Consider the following 20182-nt stretch of genomic DNA (forward strand, 5'->3'; position numbering starts at 1 on the left):
TCATATATACAAGCAAAAAGAAATATTAAAAGTGGGTTAACGCTTTTCGAGTTTAAATGTAATTCTATGTAAGATTTATAGTCACAATAATCAATTATTTCATTATTTTTTATTTAGTATAGTGAAAGTTCACTTTATCCGAAGCTCACTGTACATATAAAGGGCCCCCAATCTGATTCATTGCTCAATATGACCAAATTCCAGAATTGACAAAAAGTAAAAATTCGATTGGATCGATGGGACCCCGACTCAATCAGAAGAATGTTCTCCATTAACAAGTTGTCCCCAGGAGCCACTTCCTTATCCCGATGTGATGGTGCCGCAAAACATCTGCTGGATGTGTCCGGCCTTGCCTTGATTTCGACATCTGTGGGGAGCATCGAGTATTTGCATTTAAACATCGTAATCATATTTCCAGCTCTTATGCTTTATTATTCGCAGTTAGTTTTTCTGTCAATTTGGATGATGATTGAACTGCCGGTGATTGAAACATTTCATTACCGAGGCCGTTGAAGTTCCCTGCCCGTCGTTTTTTCGGTGCCCTGGATTTAAATAATTGGATATGCGTGTGGTAGAGTGCTGCAGATTTGGGCTCCAACTGACGACGTTCAATCTGCATTCGAGTTGACGTTGATCTTAGTTCCTGTCCGATTTCCTCTGGCGCCTGATCCACCGATCCCTCTTCACAGGGGATCCGCTCTGCAGCTGCCTATGTCGGCTATGGCAATGGGTATGGGAATACTCCAGATGCAAAAAAAATCCACCTTGGGGTTACTTCTGCGGTTAATTTCTGCTTGACTAAACGATTTGCCATTCATTTGCAAGGCAGAAAGCCTTGCGGTTGTTCAGTTGCACAACTCTGGAAATAACAACCGAAACCGAAAGAGGAACAAATTTATGGTATTTTAATATTGATTTGCAAGTTAAGCGATTGCGCTCCGCTCTGCGGTCGGGATGGTTCATTAGGGCACTTTGTGGCTGGCTATACCTTGGCTTGGCCTCTTTTCGCATAATTTGGGGTACTTTACTAGCACTTATTGGTTATTAAAAGTGGATTGTTTAAGAAAGGAATGCAGATTTACAAACAGTAAGAATTTAAAGTATTTCAAAGTATTTAAAACTTCTGAACTTTCTTGAATGTTTGAATATGGGAAAGCTACTCTCGGTAATTTATATGGTCAATTCTTCGCTTTATGTAAAGAAATTCTAAGTCACATGGTAAGGCTTACTAGGTTCCAAATGTAAATATTTCATTTTCATCTCAGTTACAGTTCTCTTAAAAGCTTTGTTTGAGTAAGGAATTATCACTTTAAGCTCATGTCCATGATCGATGACAGATGTCTCGCTCCCACTTGGCCTGAACTATATGTTTTGTCTCGTCTGCAGACCTTTGAAGTCAGGGTCTAGTAATGGTAATAGACCATATCATGGTTCCATGGCTACCATTTCTTTCGGGTTCGCTTGGTACACTCGGTCTGTAATTTTTTAGTGGCCATTGGCATAGCGGTTGTTGCTGTTGTCGTTAGTGGTTTTATATTTTTTGTGTACACTTCGGTGGTTGTTGTTTTTTTGTTGTGGGACAACACTTGTTTTCATTTAATGCCTTTTTAATGGGCAATGCCATGTTGGCTTTTCGTGTTGGTTTTCGCTGCGTTTTCTTTTATTGAAATGCAAAATTATAAAGCCAAAGGCCAAATAATTATGCACTTTTTACACCCCAACATTTTGGGTTGTGCTATTCTTTCTTATTTTTTGTTTCGCCGTTTGTTAAACTTGTGCTTTTCGACTTAATGATGTTGTTGCGGTGCTTATGTTGCCGATTTTGTTGTTGTTGTCGTGTTTGTGTCGTGTGTCGTGATCGCACCCAAACAGGCCAGACTCCCTCTTACCTACCACCTCACCTTCTTGGCCAAGACGAACGGCTTCAGGTGCTTCGGGTTCTCTTTTTCACTTTGGTAGCTGCTCTTTGACAAACGCGTTTGAGTGGCCAAGTGCCTGTGTGTGTGTGTGTTAGCCATGTTTTCCTCATTGGAGAAATTATTATTTATTATTGTTGTTGCCACTGCCACTGATGTTCAGCAGGTGAGCAGGTGTTAATTGTCAGAGTTGAGTTCGTTTTTGGCTCGCCGTCTCTGTCTTCATTCACTCGTTCCGTCTCTTTTGGGCTTCTTTATTTAACTTTTTTGGGGGGCTGCCACTTGTTACTTGAAGGTGAATTGAGTTGCTGGCGGCTTTTCAAGAGCTTCTAGCGCTTGAAAATGAGTTCACGGCACAACACCATGCCTACGTTAGCTTTAAACTTGAAGAAAACTGTAGAAACATGCTGTAATGGTAATGTAAGATTACCTACTATGAGCCTGCAGTTCAGGATTATAGATTTTTATTTTACAAGTTCCTTGGACGTAAACCACATGCCCCACGGATATATCCTCCTAGACTTTTCCGCTACTTACTCAGTCCATCCAAGTGATCATCGCAACGACCTTCTGGTTCAATTAACTCGCATCGGGGAACTTGTTATGCCCCCTTGTTAAACCCCCTTGTTAAATCCCTCTTCACTGAACCCGATTCCCCCAGCAAACACAATAAACGATGTGTCCGAACAGAACTTAACCGCAAAACGATTACAAATGGTGAATAATGTAGAATCCATCAACATCAAATCAGGCGAGTGAGCTGCTCCGCCTGACAGTTTGTTTGTGTGTCTAAAGCGGGCCGAAGAATCCGGGACATTTGGGGGGAGGTGGTGCGATGTGGTATGGTGGTTGGGGATCCACCAGTTCCACGATCGTTGGCATGTGGCAGAGAGGCAGAAAACTGGAAACGAGGCAGGCCGCAGCACACACACAAAATGCCCATTTGATGGACCAAGGTAAATGGAAATTGCAGCACTAGGGAAATAAACAAAGAAAAGCCAAGACAGACAACTGAAATGGTGAGGGGGAGGCTCGGAAGACTGGCAAATATTTGCGCTCCATTGAAAATGCGGGTAGAGCCCCACACCCCGCCCCCTACGCTCAATAGTGGGCGGTGAAAGCTGCGTAGGGCGGAACTAACTGTTGTAAATTTGTTGACATTAGCCGCTCGCATTCACTTGAGCATTGTATATGGTATACTTAGGCACTCATGGCTACCGCAACAAAATGAGTTATTTTCCACTTTGCCAATGGCAGCCCGCAGACTTGTCATTAAAAATCCATTAACTATAGTAGCCAACTGTTGTCGAAGGAGTTTTGTGGTTCGATCCGAGTGTTTTTTTTGGGGGGCAGGTCATATGCATGTTACTACTGGCAGACAGCAGGCGGTTAACACTGAGAGAAATTGCCGAAGCGAAAGCGAAAGTAGCGGAAAGTGCGTCTGGTTATGTTTGGGGCGGTATTTGGGTTAAGTTATTTACGGGTGGGGTGGCTCGAAACAGAAAAGCTTAGTTTCGGATGGGCTGCAGGTAAATCTTGAGATTCTATCTGGCAGCTTCCAATACTTTCACTATCAGATGCCAGTTTTTATATCCTTCGACCATAGCTTGACTTTATTTTAGGATCTAAAGTTGCCCTGATATTTAGAAGACCACCCATTAATCGTAGTACCCACAGAATGCAAACTATCTGAACCGAATAAAAGCAAATGGAGCACTTTTGTGACATTCGACAAATGACATTTTTCTGTAGTGTAATTTACGAGTATGTCTCTGTCACGCCTGGCCCATGACTCACTTGGATCTGGCGATGCGCGGCTATATCTCCCATCTCCATTTCCATCTGGCAGCCCCAAAAAGCCCACAGACCACACACACACTTCCGAATAAGATGGGGTAGGATCGGAAGAGTTTTCAGTGTAAGCTATTAAAGTGGGGAAAAGCGTGTGCGCATTTTTAAGCCAAACCATTCCGTGTCAAGCAACCAACCATTCATCCATCTATCTATCCATTCCATCCATTCCATCCGTCCATCTGGCCACCCACATTGAGTTTGGGGTAAGCAAGCAGTAGTATTCCTTCAAAGGCACCGACATGTCAGAGATTTGCAAAAATATTTCACAACATGAGAAATGCGATGCAGCAAGATGTCAACCGAATGCACAAAACACTTAAAGATGCAGTTTTCCCCCTAAAAGAACCCCATGGAATGGGGAGCATAAATCACACTGTTCGCCGTTGTGGGTGGGGGCTACAGCTGGGTGGTATTATTCGTAAGGGTTAATGCGTGTGCAATGTCTGCTCTGCGTCTTACAACCAATTAACCAGCGAAGATTTCCATTGCGCTCACAAATCAATCGAAATCGGAGAGAAAACAAAACCGAAATCGATGCAGCAAATACCAGAAACGGGGCCAACAAAGGGGCACTATCGGTGTGGAGTACGTGGAGAGGGGGCGCCACACAGACTTAATTAAGTCATCAACCAGAAGGCAGGCTAATTGGAGATCTGCGCCGCGATCGCAGCATCCGGATACCAGAACCGGGGGACAGCCACAGATACGTAGATTCAGCGAGAGGGTCTCTGGACTGGCAGAGGGGGATTGAGGCAGGGATTAGGCATTCGGGGATGAGAGCGGAGGGGCATCGGATCGGGCCAGATCAGTGACCACGAGACGCACCCGCAACTCGAAGGCGGCGGCGCACACAAGAACCACATGATGAACAGCCAAAGAGATGATCATCATTCTGATCTTCATTTGATGCACTACAAACAAAACAGGGCTTAATATGCTGAATGCTACTAACTTAAGATATCAACAACAGAAAAAATTGTTCAGCTGTTTCAAAAATGTATCTTTAAAAGGTTAAGATATTAGGTATTTTTCCTGAAGTTTAAAACCCTCATAAATGGTTAAGTTCTTAGCAGTATTGTGTCTCTATTTTGACAGTTTTTTCTCTAAGTGCACTACCCGATGATTCAGTAAATCAGCGAGGACCACACACATGTGTGTGTGCTGCGGTATCTGAGTGTCCACCTAGGAGTTCCCCCACTATCGCTCTCTCTCTCTGTCGCTCCCCCCAGAGATTTGAGATGGGGAATGACTCACGGATCGAACCTTAAAGCTGCCAGCTTTTTTGGCAAGGCGAAGAGCGCAACAACAGCAATGAGGAAAGCGGAGCAGCAGCCGTGGACCACCTAGCACGATGGCCCAAAGCTGGGACCCATTCCCATTTCCATTCTCAGGCTGCCTTTAGGGTGGTCCACGGCTCTTAACTCTCAGCGAAGAGGGCTCTCCCCTAACACTCGACGACATAATCTGGGGACAGGCCGAAAGACGAGACACTTTTTGCGGTCAACCTGACCTGTCAGCGATCGTGTAAAGTTTGGTTACACTATCTAACAAAAGTAGGGTTTATGTTAAGTTATTGCATAGGTGGATAAAAGCTTATCGCTAAGGAATATACTTTTGTTATTTTCAGTGCTTATGGTATGTTTAATAGAAAAACGCTTTTAAAAATTTATCTTGAAAATCCTATCAATATTTAATCTGTGGCATATCCTTAACCCATCTTAAAAGCAAATCAAGCTGTCCAGTGTAATTCACCTGATTCCGATAGTCGCCTGTTGTTGTTTTCGTCCCCTTGCTTATAGGCAATGTTTTTACATTGATTCGGGATTACCGGCTGTTCTGAGCCTCTCTTACCTCCTTTTGCTATCCATTTGCATACCGTAAATGTAGCAATGACATTTTTATTAAGCGAGTAGTTTGGTTAATGGTCTTAACCCATGAAAACCAACGGAGCCTGACCACACACACACAAGCTCGCACTCACACACGGTTGTAAATTCGCGAGTGAATTATTTACCCCCGATTGCAATTACAAAACACCGATAGGCATCTGGTTCTCGCAGAAGAATTTGCATTTGGGGAATTAAGTAACGCGCGCGAGTTTAACTGCCTTGCCCCCTCTGCTTTCCAAGGCCCCTCGCCCTCCTCACCCCACCTCGCATATAATTAAGCCGTGGAAGCCTGGAATTGCGAGCATGAGCTGCGTCGACTGAGACGGCGACTGCGACTGCGCAGCTGCACTTGGGTGGTCCCCTTTGCTCTCTTGTCAAAATGTGTGGTCTTTATTAATAACAGCAACAGCACTCCGAGGGGTGTTGGGGGGGGAGGGGGCTCAGTTGCGCTGTCGCCAATACAAAGCGGATGTGTTCTTGTTGTTGCCTTCGAACTTGTTGCACTGCAACTTGCATGCAAGATCCGCGAGAGAGCAAGGGGGAGAGAGAAAGAGAGATGCAGAGAGTAGACACAGGAGAGGACTCTCCCTTTTGCTCCTTTGATTTCTTCCGCAGAAGCTGCAAATTAAAACATTCTTCACCGCTCTCTTTCGGTCGCGATTCTTTGTTTGCTTTGCTGATGACGATCATTTCGCATTAAGTTTAATTTAAGTTTAAATTAGTTCGTTAATGAACTCATCAGCAACAGTTTTTGACTTTTGTTTATGGCCGCAGACATATGGATACCCTATAGATGTACACGGTATATTGGTTTCTGGAAGGACTCTTCAATCAAAAAATAATATAACGACCTTTTGACATACTATTCATTTTTTAACATATTCAAATGAATTATTTTTTATCTTTTTAATAATATGTTTTACAAGCCGAATCCCTTCCTTATGTTGGCCAAATATTAACGAGTTCATTAGGGACGGCAAAACATTTCAGCCACACAAAACAGACAGCTAACATGGGGATAAATAAAAACAACATTCAAGACACAGAAGAAGCACGTTCGGAAGAAAGGGCATCTTTACGGGAGATTTAAATAAACTTTGTTGCAGCTGCATCGGACGGATGGCGGAGAAAGAGACGCGGCTAGCAGATGATGAATCAACTATCCCCGACTCATATGAAAGATTCTAGCACGCGTGCAAGTAATTAAGCCCCCAAAGATGAGACATCTTTCGTATCTCACACACATAGATCCCCGATATCGTTATCGAACATGTTCATCTTGCACGCTCCGCGGCGAAGAATTGCAGTGGAGAAGGGGGATACGAGACACGAGAAGAGGGACCTGAAGACGCGACTGCAGCTGAGGAGAAAGTATGAGGTTGGGTTTTTGTTAGTCGGTGGTGCCTTAATGACATGCTAATGACTCCAAATGAGTTGACTTTAATGTAATTGAACAATTAACTAAGATAAGGATGCGGTCGTTGGGCTCGATTCGGGGAGGTCAGGGGATTGTGCGGTGTAAGAAAGAGGAGCGGCGAAGAAAGGCGCTTGAGTTTTTGTTTGCTGTTTCACGGTCCACAAAACATGGAATGGTGAGTTCCTTTTAAAGTTTTAGTGCCCAGACAAGGTATATAAATATATCTGTAAAAATTTTTCTAAATGTATTTAAGAGATACGGATTTTACCGAACATTTCATTGTGGAAGTTATTTACAAACAAGCCAGACAGCAGAACTTTCCAATCCGATTTCCCCCACAGCAAATCATCCACATTCGATGGCGGTAATTTCTTTATTCATGTATCATCGCCAGCGGATCGATCCATCCGCTGGGGTTCCTTCGCACCCTCCTGGAGGCTTGGTAGCTCATATCATTCGGTATGCAGCACATGAAGTTGCGGAAAACAAATTTACTGGCATGCCACAGATTCAGCTGCAAGCTGCCTCCGCTTTCAGCTTAATTGCGTGCATAAATTGTTTCAATTTCAATAAAAAAGCAGCTCACTGCGAAACAAAAGCAGAACAGAAATGTTGCACAACTGGCCCGGCTGGAGAGTATCAATCAATGTGAGAAACTCGGCCCGGCGATTGTTTGGTTGCATTTTTAGTTTGTGTAATTAATATTCTGTGCACTCACGTCACAGATACAGATGCCCAGCCAGAGATACATTTACAGATACAGATACTTGGCCGCTGATACATTCGTGTTAACAAGCCCAGCAACAATTGACATCGGCTGCTGCCTGGTCTCGTTTTCTGTCCTGTGCTCTCGCCTCCTGACTAATGGCATAGAATTTGCCGAGTTTGAATAATGAATGTGCTCTAGTATATAGAGCGAATGTCGCAGTGCTCAAGATACTACATAGATCAACCTGCCGCACGCCTAATGCCCGACATTTTCGACAAACGCTTTGTAATTGAAATGTAAATTGAGGCTCGGGCTTAATTGATATGCTCGGCCCCCACTTTTCGTTCAATTTGCATCTCGGTAAATTAATTTCACCCCGGGAATACATCATGAGTTGACGGTTTCCAAGGGCTGGCTGGATTATTTTCCACCTGAGGGGTGGTTCATACGTTGAATAATCGCTACAAAAGCTTTGACACGGTACAGCAATTTCGATTGTGTCAAGGGTTATTGTATGATTTCAAATTGACTAAGCCCAACCTATAATAAAGCCTGTAAAATTAGCTGTTTATTTGATAATGCCTGTTATTGTACGATAAATTTGTGACATGATATTAGGGACATTTAATAGTACTCTATAATATATGCTAAGATCCCATTGGACAGTATATATTTTCTAATCTGCACATAACTGCCAAGTAATTGGTCATGTCATGATTTCGAGAGCACCCAAAGGAAGTTTTTCTTTATTTTATACGTAACAGATAAACCACTTTTCCGTTATCTCCGCCCACCGAAGTACTAACAAATTTAATTAAATTTTCGATTCCCCAGATCCCCGCCCCTCGCAGTCAATCCAATCCACTTAATAATTGAGTGTGGTTGCTGCCGAAGGGTGGTGACTGGTGGGTGTACAAGTGCTTAAACAAGCTTTCATGCAGCAAATTCAATAAGCCCGAATCCAATAAAATCCACCCCTCAGGCGGCGGCCAGCTCTTCATCATCACCTCCTCCCCAACTCCGAGGGAAATTGTTTGAGTGTGCGGCTTATCTTGTCGACACACTCGTCGTCGTGGGTGGTTTTCCGTCGAGTTTTCCCCCAGAAAGGGGGTGACAAAATGTGGCTTATGATTAGCGTGGAAAATAAACAAGGGACTCTTTTTGTTTCCGCTTATTTGTGGTTTGTCATCTTGCTCGGCTAAATATTCATGCGGATGCACAACCCCCATTCGTCGGGAGGGGGTGGAAACTCTGCCATTTTTATCGGGGGCGTTGCCAGAAAACTTGTTGTTGGCCGAAATCGTCAACTCGAGGCTAATAACTCATTTAAAACGAGTGCTTGACAACGCTGTTGCAGCTGCTGCAGCTGTTGCAACAGCAACTGCAACAGTGGCCCCCAGAGCAAAATAACTTAATTTCATAAATGGCCACGGAGAGTCGCAAAAGTGGAAAACGGCTTTTAGCCGGCTGAAAAATTTAGCTGCCATGTTTGACTCTGAATCCAGTCGACTGATTGACGTTGCCAGTAAGCAATCAGCCATGCAAGTGCGTTTTTTTTTCTAGTTGTGTCCGCGCTAATAACTTGGCCAATTCGTGTGCTTAATTATGCTTGCAACGCCGGCGTTTTTCCTCTAACGTTCTTCTTTTCATATGCTTAAATTGCCTTCTGCATGGCAGCGCTTTTCTGGATTGTCTTGCATGCAACATTTGCATTGATTGTCGGCTTTTTCGTTCAACCAAATTGCCGCCAGTCAGCCAATTGTGGTTTATGGAAATTATTATGGTGACATTTTCATTCTATGCTTAATTGGGCTTGCAAGATTTTCCGTTTTGGAAGTGGGCAAGTGGACTTGGAGTCCGGGCCGCGACAAGTGAGTTATTAAACGGCGCTGAACTAGGCGTATGAGTAATGCCAAATTGATGGCAATTTGTTTACTTGAGCAGCGGTGGAATAAAACCAATAAAAATATTTGTTAACTTTATACAAGATTTAGGTAAGAATTGAAAGATAAATAGCGAATTTAACATTAGGTATGATTTCATCAGTACAAATTCATTAGAAACGGAATATGCTACCCATCAAAATATTTAATTTTACATATCAATAAGTGAGAATTAAAAGTTAAACAGCAGGCGAAACTAATGTTTTCGATAAATAACAACGAGAAATAAATAACGAATCACCCAAGGTAAAAATGGAAATTTAATAAACAAATTCTTATTATATTGTATACCACATTAATTTTGAAATTAATCAATCCGGAAATGGAAAGCTAATATTACATTAAAGCTTATGTCAACTATGACTTCAACGTTCTCAATGATTATGAGTACATTGTATGGTACCAAAAGTCGCGAAAATATATGTGTAGTTTGGTACCCACCCACACCCACTTTACTTGATTCGCTCTTTGCCTCATTTATTCAATCACTTCGAAATCCAATTCGATTGAAAGTTTGCTGGCAAATTGCGCAAAACAACAGCAAACAAAAGTCAAAAGCAAAGAGTAAGTGAATTGAATGCAGCCGAGGAGTCGACAAATCGAATCGGAAATTGAGAATCTGCAGCGGAGAAACTCAACACAAACAAACAAACAAACCTACGGAGACCTCCCCCACAAGCGCAGATACGGACACACAGATACATCGGCTACGGATACAGATACATTTGCCACCCCTCCCAATCCGTCGACGACTATCAAAAGCTCGTTTATGGAAGCTGTCAGCTCGAGTTGAATTTAATTAAATCCTTCATGTCGGCGTGTCTGTTAAAAATAGACAAATGACAGTTTCCTCTTCAGAAGGAAAAGGGAAAATCGAGGAAGGATGTGTAAACTGCAGGCAGACAGGGATTAGCGGGGGTCGCGGGACGCTTATCGGAGGATAAGGGCCAAGTGCAGCTCCGATGACAGTTGAAATTGAAGCAGAGATTACGACAAAAAGCTAAAATTGAATTGAAATTTGCTTTGCTTGTTCTCCGCTCCTCCGACTGCCATAATTACTTAATTAAAAGCGGCGCAGAAACAACAAACACGCGAAATCGGGCTAACCAAAGGATAATAGTAATTAAAAGTCGCCAGATCGAAGCGTGAGAATTTTAACAAAAAGCTGAGTTGGGATTCTTCCCCATGCGACATTGGGGTCCGCGACTGAAACTGAATGAAAACGATTCGATCCGACATTGAGCAGGTTTGTTTACGTTTTATACACTTCCTTCCTTGGCGGTAGTTTGAGTTATCAGATGTAAAATACAATATTAATAGAAAAAAGTCTAACTAGGATATTTTTGTTTTGTTCTTTGAGGCGGAAAGAAGGTTTGGTTGAAATAAGATCTAAAGCCAAATGTTGTCTAAAATATTAAAAAGAACTTTTGAACTTTTCAAGTATAGGGTGTTTAGTCAATGCATTAACCCCTTTATAATATTCACCACAACATTGCCCGGCTTCTGGAAGTTGTCAGGATGCCAGAAGAAGGGGCAGCATCGATTAGGCCGAGAACCGATCGAAGATTCTTCTATGCGGCGTCTTCTGGCGCCAGCTGCTTCCTTTCCCTGTCTCACCGTCTCCCTTTCTCCCTCTCTCAGCACGCTGACGTCATAAAAACTTTGATAACTTAATTAAGAACAGAAAGAGCAGCAGCAGCATCCCCAATCAACTCAGGTTCAGAATTCCTCGGCTGCTGTTCCCTTGATTTTTGTTGAAACATAAGAAACCGAAACTGATATCCATATCCATACAGTAACCCAGAGTTCACAGCGAAAGAATGCGGTAGGTAAACTAAGCCAAATTAAAAGTGATCGCATCGTTTTATCGATAATTTATCAAAGCCGAAAAACCCAGTGGCGAATACTCTTTACTCTCCGACAAGGGCATGGATCCATAAAAGCATATAAAAGTTCTCGGCGAGGGGAAGAGCGACCTTTGGAGACCATGCGAATCGGTCGACGTGTGTGGTCCACATGGCGGAATCCAAGGCGAAGTCGTCGTCTTCGAAATTAGCATAAGAGCCCGATCATGATGATCATGACGATCAGGAAGATGATGAAGATGATGATCACGCCGACGACGATGACGCCGATGATTATGATGATTATGCTGGCCGGGCCGACTGAGACCGAGAGATCAGCTGCATGGACAAAGAGTGAGCGTATGAGCCAACTCAGAGGCCCGGCCAAAAGCCGGGCCATAAATCCACCTCGAACACCACCGCACAGGTGGTCAACTTGGGCGGCTCGCCCTGCTGATATTTAAAACAATCTGTTGTGCTTTTCAATTACTTTATAGTACGTACACGACATACGAACGAACGGCCGGGCTTTTGCTTTTGGCCGAGTCTGTGCCTCTGACGCTGCCTTTTTGTCCGCCACACTGTGCAGTCATAAAAAGTGATTCAGGAGCGGAGCCAATCGCTCGAGGGACTTGAGTCATAATCTTGGTGGGCCTTAAGCTGAAATTGTTCACTCAGCTATCTGTGAGCATATAGAGATCATTTTCTTAGAACGGGCAAGGAATTTATAACTCAAGTTATTCACTTGCAACAACGTTCATTCCAAAAGATTTCTAAAGTTTGTTTTATTTATAAACATATAGTTAATAAAACACTTTTAACATAGTTACAAGCATTTTAAATATTATTTAGTTAAACCAACTTTTCGAATTCGCTCCTGTTCTCGAGACTCAGTGCCCCTGCATTGGCACAAGAAAAAATATGAAAAGAAAAAATCTTATGAGCTCAGCTGTGCTATTAATTGTTTTATTAAGACATTTCGAGATTTAACATGCCATACACCCTACCACACAAAGAGCAAGGCATAGGGGACTTGGCTTAAAGCTCATTAAGAAATTTCAATAAGTAATTCACGTAAAGTGAAATGCGAAACAAAAAAACTAGGTCAACTTTTATGTTTTAAAATTAATGGAATTTCGAAGTTAATTTAATTCGTTAATATTTGGTTGTGCAGGGCACTGACTAAATGACTCCAACTTGACCAAAAAATGGGCTAAACCAAGAGATCTGGACCTTCAGTCGGAGCCCTGCATCTGGGATCGAGTGGGCTTCGGTCCGATCTTCTGCCTCACTGCCTTTCCCCATCAGCATCATCAGCATGATCATCATCGCGATTGGTATCATGATCATGGACCTCAAGACGATCATCGCAGATGAGGACCTTTGGTGTAGTCCAGTCTCCTTTGCGAATGGTTTGCATCTCGGTGATCCGTGGAAGATTGATGTTAATGTCGGCATCGCCCCGGTGTGAACACACTTATTCGCATATTTGTTTTGCAACCCAGCGATTTGGCCAATTGGTCATTTGGCCACACACGACGCCGATGGTCCATCGCCGCTAATAGAGCCATAAAGCGAACATTTATTGATCTACAAATTATTTGGGCGCTGCCGCTGGGGCTCAGCTCGGTTTTTTGGCTGTTGGATGCTGCTTTCGTGGGCTATCTAAATATTCATTAGTGTCTGGGCGGCTTGATTGGTCGGTCGATCGCCTCAGAGATCGCAGGGTTCTTCGCTTTAATTTTATTTTTATAGCCCCCCCAAAAGAACCCGCTGACTACCGCAACCGACAAAAGAGCAAATAAACAAACACTCTTCCGATACCAAAGCGATACCTTTCGTTTCGGGTGGTCCCACAAGATCAGCGCCTCTGATGGGATCATTAGGGTGAAAGTAACTCCCGGCCTGCCCCAGACTTTGACTGATCTAATTGGAGAAACTGGAGCTGAGATTGTGATCGAAATCGAGACTGAGGATTGCGTTAATTGAGAGGCCATAAAAGTGCACTAATTTAGTCGAAATATCCATAGAAGCGTAAAATGTTCACACCTCAATTGCACAAAGGCAAAGCAACGTGTCTATTATGGCGCGCTAAGCTCGCGATACATATACTTTCACAGTTGCAGATTCAGATACAGCTACAGCTACAGATACAGATACTCTGGCCGCCCATATCGGTGTCGCCTGTACTTGAGGCCTCCGGCAATCGCAGTCTCAGTTCCAATCCCAATCCCAGTTCCAGTGGCAGTCGCAGGCCACCTGATGCTCAGCACTGCCGGATTGATTACAGTTTCTTAATGAAATTGTTTGCTAATATCAGCGGAAAATGCGGTTTGCAATTTGTCAAACCAGTTGCGGCTGCCTCATGGACCCAATCAATGCTGTAGGTGTAAGCGATATCTCGGGCAGGGTATTAAATCGCCAAAGGTGTGAGAGCGCGTAAAAGGTTGCCTCGGAATGCGCTGGGATCATTGAGGAATCTCCTCCTGGACGGCACTTTCCACCGCGATAATCTCAATCGAGCCATATTTAAAATTATAGTTATGCGGGGCTTAAATAGTTTCGATTTCTTACGATTTTGTAGGAACACATTGGACTCCAGTTTTAATTGATTTGGATTTTACATTTATAACCTTGACTGCTGATTTTCTGATGGTGTAATTATAGTTGTTGTCAAGAAGTTTAGCTCACCTTTTCTACTTTCATTTGCCGCCTTCAAATCGCGTTTGAAGCAACATGTTTTGACACCTCCACCTCGCCCATGGAGCATATTCAATGAAGCGCCCTGCGATGAAAGCACCGCGAGGACAACTAGTGTGCCCCTCCAGCAATTTCATATGCAAAGCCGGCAAGGGCTATGCAAATTAGCCAGCGGCAGTGGCATTGGCAGCATCGAACAAATAGCTAACCACCGCACTGATAGAGCAATTAAGAAATATGCTTAAAAATATTTTCATGCAGGAGAGCAAATTATGCGATGGAATGCTGAATGTGGTCGCTAGCCTTTGGCGCTGGAAGCTAGTCAGGCTGGACTGGCTGAAATGGCTATTTTCGAGCACCGGTCGTCGGTCGATGGATCGGTGGATCGATTGAGCGATAGACAAAACGCTGACGAAGTTCCCCAGCTACACACGATGATCGGCATCGTTTGTCATCCGGCGATTGCGATTGCGAGTGTCGCGCTGTCCCCGCGTCAATCACTTCAATTAAACGTGCAATCAAACCGATGAGCGACGCGTCGTCATGTCAATATTCATCAGTGTCGCCAAACCGCAGCGTTAATTTGCCTGTCTGCCAGGTTGGTTGGTGGGTTTCTGCGTGGGATCCGGTGATCTCTGGTCCGTGATCCCCGATCGGCAATCAGAACTGTGGATGCCGAATAACCACCGATCAATCATCGAGCGCTTTCACTTTTCACATGTAAATTTCCCCGGCTATGTGTTGTTTTTTATGGCTTATTAATGATCTGGGCTCCAATGTGCGATCATTAGAGACAGATACGAGTTGCGATCGTCTCGAGACAGATCGCTTACATCGAAGCTCGGCGTTTGAAACTTATGTGACTGGTTCTCGATCGCCAGACCGGCTCCGTCCGTATCTGAATCTGAATCGGTAGATGTATCTCCATATGTATCTGTATCTGTTTTGGTTTCTGGCTCCCCTGTGACGCGATCGGCGTGGTTTGCGTGTGGCCCGTTAGTTTGAGATCTTTATAAGTCAATTTCGGTGCTTTTGGGGCGTGAGTTCCGAGTTTCGTGCCGAGATGCTACACCTGATCCTTGGATATGTGGCTCCTGCTGGAATAACAATTCCTTGGATTTAATTGCGCCATCTCCGGCAGGTTCATTCATTTTCCCGCCTTAAAGGTAACTAACCCGGTCGGCTGGATTCCTTATGTGGCATTTGCAACTCATGTTAAGCATAAATAAAACAAATGCGTTTATTTTAAACATATGCCCCAGTGACAGAAGAAGCCTGCTTTTTGCCTCGGCTCACCCGGTTGGCAGTTGGCTTCGCCAAGTTGGGTCATTGAGGCTGCTGATGAAGACATTTTCCCGTTTTTGTTTTCTTTGCCGTCTGTTCTGGGCCGTTGTTGTTTTTTGATGAACAGGAATTTATGTGGATGTGCGTCTCTGTTTTTGTTTACTTCTTACGGGCTTTGTAGTGAAAAAGGCCACTGTTTCACTTTTTAGTGAATTCGAACTGCGGTCAAAACATAAACGTTTCGTTCTTCGGAATAAATGTCTGATTGCAAGAAATTACTTCAGATCAGGATAGACCTAGCTAACCCGCTTGAGAAGCGCGGAGAAGGGCGCAAAAGTGTGACAAAAGCAAAAAAAAAATGTAATGTTGGAAAGGCTTACCACTATGCTTTAAAGTTGACTTGTCATTACGCGGTAATAATGATCTTAAATTATTCACCCTCCACAATTACATCTTTAACTACTTCCTACAATACTTCGCCAACATTGATTGAGTTCATATAATTTGTATTAAAGCCAATTTCAAGTAACCCCCATGGAACAACATCCGGAAACTCCCCCGAAAAACAACTTTGAAACTTTTATTGTGTCAAATTTGCGCAGCAGAGCAATGAAAAATTTAACACGCTATAAATCACAATTTCCACTAGAAGAGAGGAGAGGAGAGCAAAAGATTTCACGCTGGCAATTGTTGCATTGTGAAGAGATTTCTTTTGGGGAAAATGGAAAATGGAAACTGACAACCCCTTAGCAATGTCCTTGCGACGCTTTGGCATGCAGCTCGAGTTTGCTTATCTCCGCTTGCCAACATGCGTTTTCCTTCAGCTCGACTAAAAGGGGGTGTTTTCCTCGGGGGGCGGAGGTCAGCGTGACTTGGATTTTCCTGTCGTCATCGTCTCCCGGCTGTCTGACAGGTTCAAGGTCTGCCTCCTTTGCTCCTGTTGTTTGTTTTTATCGTCGGCTGCGTGTGAAATTTAAAACCGTGATAACACCTTACAACAGCCCCGCCCACTTGCCAGACAGCCGCCCCTTTCCTCGCCCATCGTCAAATTTTGGTTTAATTTCGCGCCCGTCGGCAGCTTTGGCATTTTGTTGACAAAATTGATTTGTTCAATTTTTCCAACGATTTAACTTAGGGCATGACTTGGTTGCGTTGCCATTAGTGCCGCTACATTTGTTTTGAAGGTTGTTGGCGGGCGGCAGGCGATTTGGGGGCGTGGCCGAGTGGGGTCGCCGGGAATTTTCGCACGTTTCGCCATCGAAAGTTTTCGCTGAGTCGCTCTGACGTCGAGGAATTTAATCAATTTCCGATATTTTATTGATTCGCGTTAAAAGTAAATTAAATTTTAAATTGTCCCCAGCAGTTTACCTCAAATCGTTCTAACCTTTCTCTATAATTCTCTCTCTTTGCAGGTCGAAGTAAGTACAAAAAGGACGGTGAACAGGAAACTCAGGATCGATATAATGGTGTTTAATAGTTCGTCCGAATGGGTCAAGGTTTTATGATTGGGGGCTTGCAGCTGTGACTAAGCTGATAGCTAAATTTATTAATATTATTGCCAGCTTATGTGCTGGCTGAAATTTAGAGTAGCAACATATTTTACTCCCTTAAAAAGCAACATTTTCCCTCCTTACAGATTCATAATTCGAGTTGAATAATTTATAATTTCTAAGTTACCCATCAAATTAAAACATATCTTAGCGGTAAGCGTTTTTAACCCATTCATAAAAATATACTTCGAAAAAAATGAGAAAGATAGATACAATACAGTTCGCATCTAGTAAAAATAAGTCAATTATCCTAAAAAGTAAGCTCTTAAAGGTTTTTTTGCAACACCAAACCGCTCGAAAGATACAAATTCATTGAAAACAATTTTCCCAAAAGTTCCTCCTCAAGACACTCACAAATGCCTTATGATAGATGGAGCTCTTAAATTACAAAATACTTGCCACATATTTGAGTTTCGTTGCGAACATCTTGTGGTCACTTGACTTGGCTCACTTCGACCAAAATATTCCCATTAGTGAAACCTCATAATCGCTTCATCTCTCGTTTTCCATTTGCATTTCGGTAACAGTTTTCCCAACTATTTCCGAAACGAGCCAAACTTTGAAATCCCATTTTCGAATAGAATTTTATTTGGCCGTCTTTGGGCAACTTTTGGGCCAACCCACATCATGTGGAGCGATTCTCTTCGCCTGTCCCCCGAATGCTGTTAATTAAATCGAAGACAACTCAAGTCGCTCCGTTGGGGGTGTTTTTGGGTGCTTTGCTATCCTTGAGGAAAATTAGCCACAGTCAAAAGTCATTGCGTTGATTACTTTTTGAAAATGACGCGAGCAAATTTCCACCAGAGAACTTTAATTGTTTTAGCTGGTAAACTTCGAACGGTGGTGAGGGAAAATGTGGAGTAGATGGGGCGGAAGGACGTTACCCCGGACTCGTCTGGACGCATTTAAATGTGAATTAATTGCCGGGCCAGCCTGCATATATGAGGCGCAGGATTTATGTCCGCCCGATGAGTCGGCAGTAGGCAGTCAGTCGGGCAGGTTGAGATCCAGGTCCAGTCATGTTGGTGCCATTAAGCGCTCCCTGGAATTTTTATGACCTCCGTACTCATCTCGTCTCATTGTGTTTCCATTTTGTGTTTCCAGGTCCACGAGCGCGAAAGCCCAAGAAGCCGGCGACGTCCAGTTCGGCGGCAGGTGCAGGTGGCGGCGGCGTCGAGAAGGGGGAGGCCGCCGATGGGGGCGGGGTGCCGGAGGACAAAAGGCCGCGAACGGCCTTCAGCGGAACGCAGTTGGCCAGACTGAAGGTAAGATGACTTCCGTTCGTTTCCCACCAAATTTCACTGAGGCACACTATAGTTATGCACTAGAAATATAAGGAGAATATTAAATCACCGGCTAACAAGCTTGTTAAATGTGCCTATTTTAATAGGTTGCACATAAACTTTTTAAATAACTCATTTTAAATAGCCCTTTTGTTTCTAACGAGCTGTTTTTTTAATATTTGCTGACGCAAAAGTTTTGTATATTATAGTTTTATTTAGTTTGCGAATATTTAAAAAAACATAAATTTTAACCACTTGTAACTTTAGAAAACTTTTTATTGTTCTACCAAAGTTGAGGATTACTTTTTTAGCATTCCCCGTAAAAATCCAAATACTACTCTCCTGAGAAGCTCTTTGAACCCGCCTAAAACCCACCCGTTTCCCCCCTTTCTCGCCCACAGCACGAGTTCAACGAGAATCGCTATCTGACGGAGAAGCGACGCCAGCAGCTGAGCGGGGAACTGGGCCTGAACGAGGCGCAGATCAAGATCTGGTTCCAGAACAAGCGGGCCAAGCTGAAAAAGTCGAGCGGCACCAAGAATCCGCTGGCGCTGCAGCTGATGGCGCAGGGATTGTACAACCACTCGACGATACCGCTGACCCGCGAGGAGGAGGAGCTGCAGGAGCTGCAGGAGGCGGCCAGTGCCGCTGCCGCCAAGGAGCCCTGCTAGGAGGAGGTGGAGTGTGCGGCAATATCTACGATCTAGTATTTATGAAGTAGCGTGTAAGCTAGCTTTAGAAATTCTGAGCGATTAAGATGTACAATATTCTAGTCCGCCGCACACGCAGCCGAACGCAGAATCAGGCGAAGAAATCTTCCGGAGAATTGGCCGCTGGGCGAAGAAATCCCGCGAAGAGGCGAGCGAAGGTTGCGTGTGCGTTTTGTATAATAGATTCATAAATTCACAACTAAATAATTTAATAAACATTTAAATTATACACGCCGTGTTGTTGCTGTCGTTATCAAAGAATTTTGCATAATTTTAATGTGATTGCCATATCTGTTTATGGGCCGCAGCCAATCGAACAGTCGTCCAATTGGCCAAGTGGGTGGTCCCCCCATCTATAGCTATAGATATGTACATATATCGATCGCATTTCCATTTTCCGTGGGCGTCGGCATTAATTACTCAATTAGCAATGCGCGGATCAAAAGATTGGGCACCGGCCGCAGCAATTGCTGGAATTACATTCGAATCGAATTCATTATGCAAATTGAATTTAAAACTGCTATCTCCGAGCATAATCACGCCTAATAAACGGCGTCTCGTCTCGATGCCAAACATTAGCCACATATATTATTAAATTCCCTCCTTCGTCGCTTTGTTTTCGGCCCCTCTTGTTTCGCTCCCTCGTCTAATTTAGCCATTAAATTTGCATACAGTCGTCAAATCCAGGTGTGTGCAGGTGTGTGTGTGTGTGTGTGCGAGTGTGTGACTCTGCCAACGGCACAAATTGACACCTTGACGGCCAAAGCGGCGCCCGCCGAGCTTTACCTTTGCTTTTGCTGTTGCTGTTGCTTTTGGCCAAACTGAAGTGCAGCGTCAACATCGCGTAGGTGTTAAATGTGTCTGTCATTGCAGGCGGCATGGGTTAAGGCGGCGGGGGTGGAGAGGGCCGGGCGGTACAGTGGATCGCAGGCACGTAACACCTGCAGAAGTTCGAGGGGCCAAACAAAGTGGACGACAACAATAAACAACTGAAGGTAATGTCTAAATACAGAAAACATTTAACCGAAATGGCAATCAATTTGATCGTAAATCTTTCATTCGAAATAACTAAATACCAAATTA

The 20182-nt window shown here is 43.8% G+C and overlaps 1 protein-coding gene across 1 annotated transcript in view; it reads left to right on the plus strand.

The window, feature by feature from the left end:
• The window catches only part of LOC6608680 (homeobox protein invected), a 31379-nt gene extending 12051 nt beyond the window's left edge, over window positions 1-19328 (plus strand). Inside the window, exons 2-4 of the mRNA XM_032715722.1 lie at window positions 16969-16974; window positions 18211-18371; window positions 18791-19328. Coding sequence (XP_032571613.1) covers window positions 16969-16974; window positions 18211-18371; window positions 18791-19060 — 437 coding nt within the window. The 3' untranslated portion in view covers window positions 19061-19328. The remainder of the gene's footprint in view (window positions 1-16968; window positions 16975-18210; window positions 18372-18790) is intronic.
• Window positions 19329-20182: the final 854 nt, after the last annotated feature.

This window comes from Drosophila sechellia, chromosome 2R (genome assembly GCF_004382195.2).
Source record: "Drosophila sechellia strain sech25 chromosome 2R, ASM438219v1, whole genome shotgun sequence".
In the NCBI taxonomy this organism is placed as follows: Eukaryota; Metazoa; Arthropoda; class Insecta; order Diptera; family Drosophilidae; genus Drosophila; species Drosophila sechellia.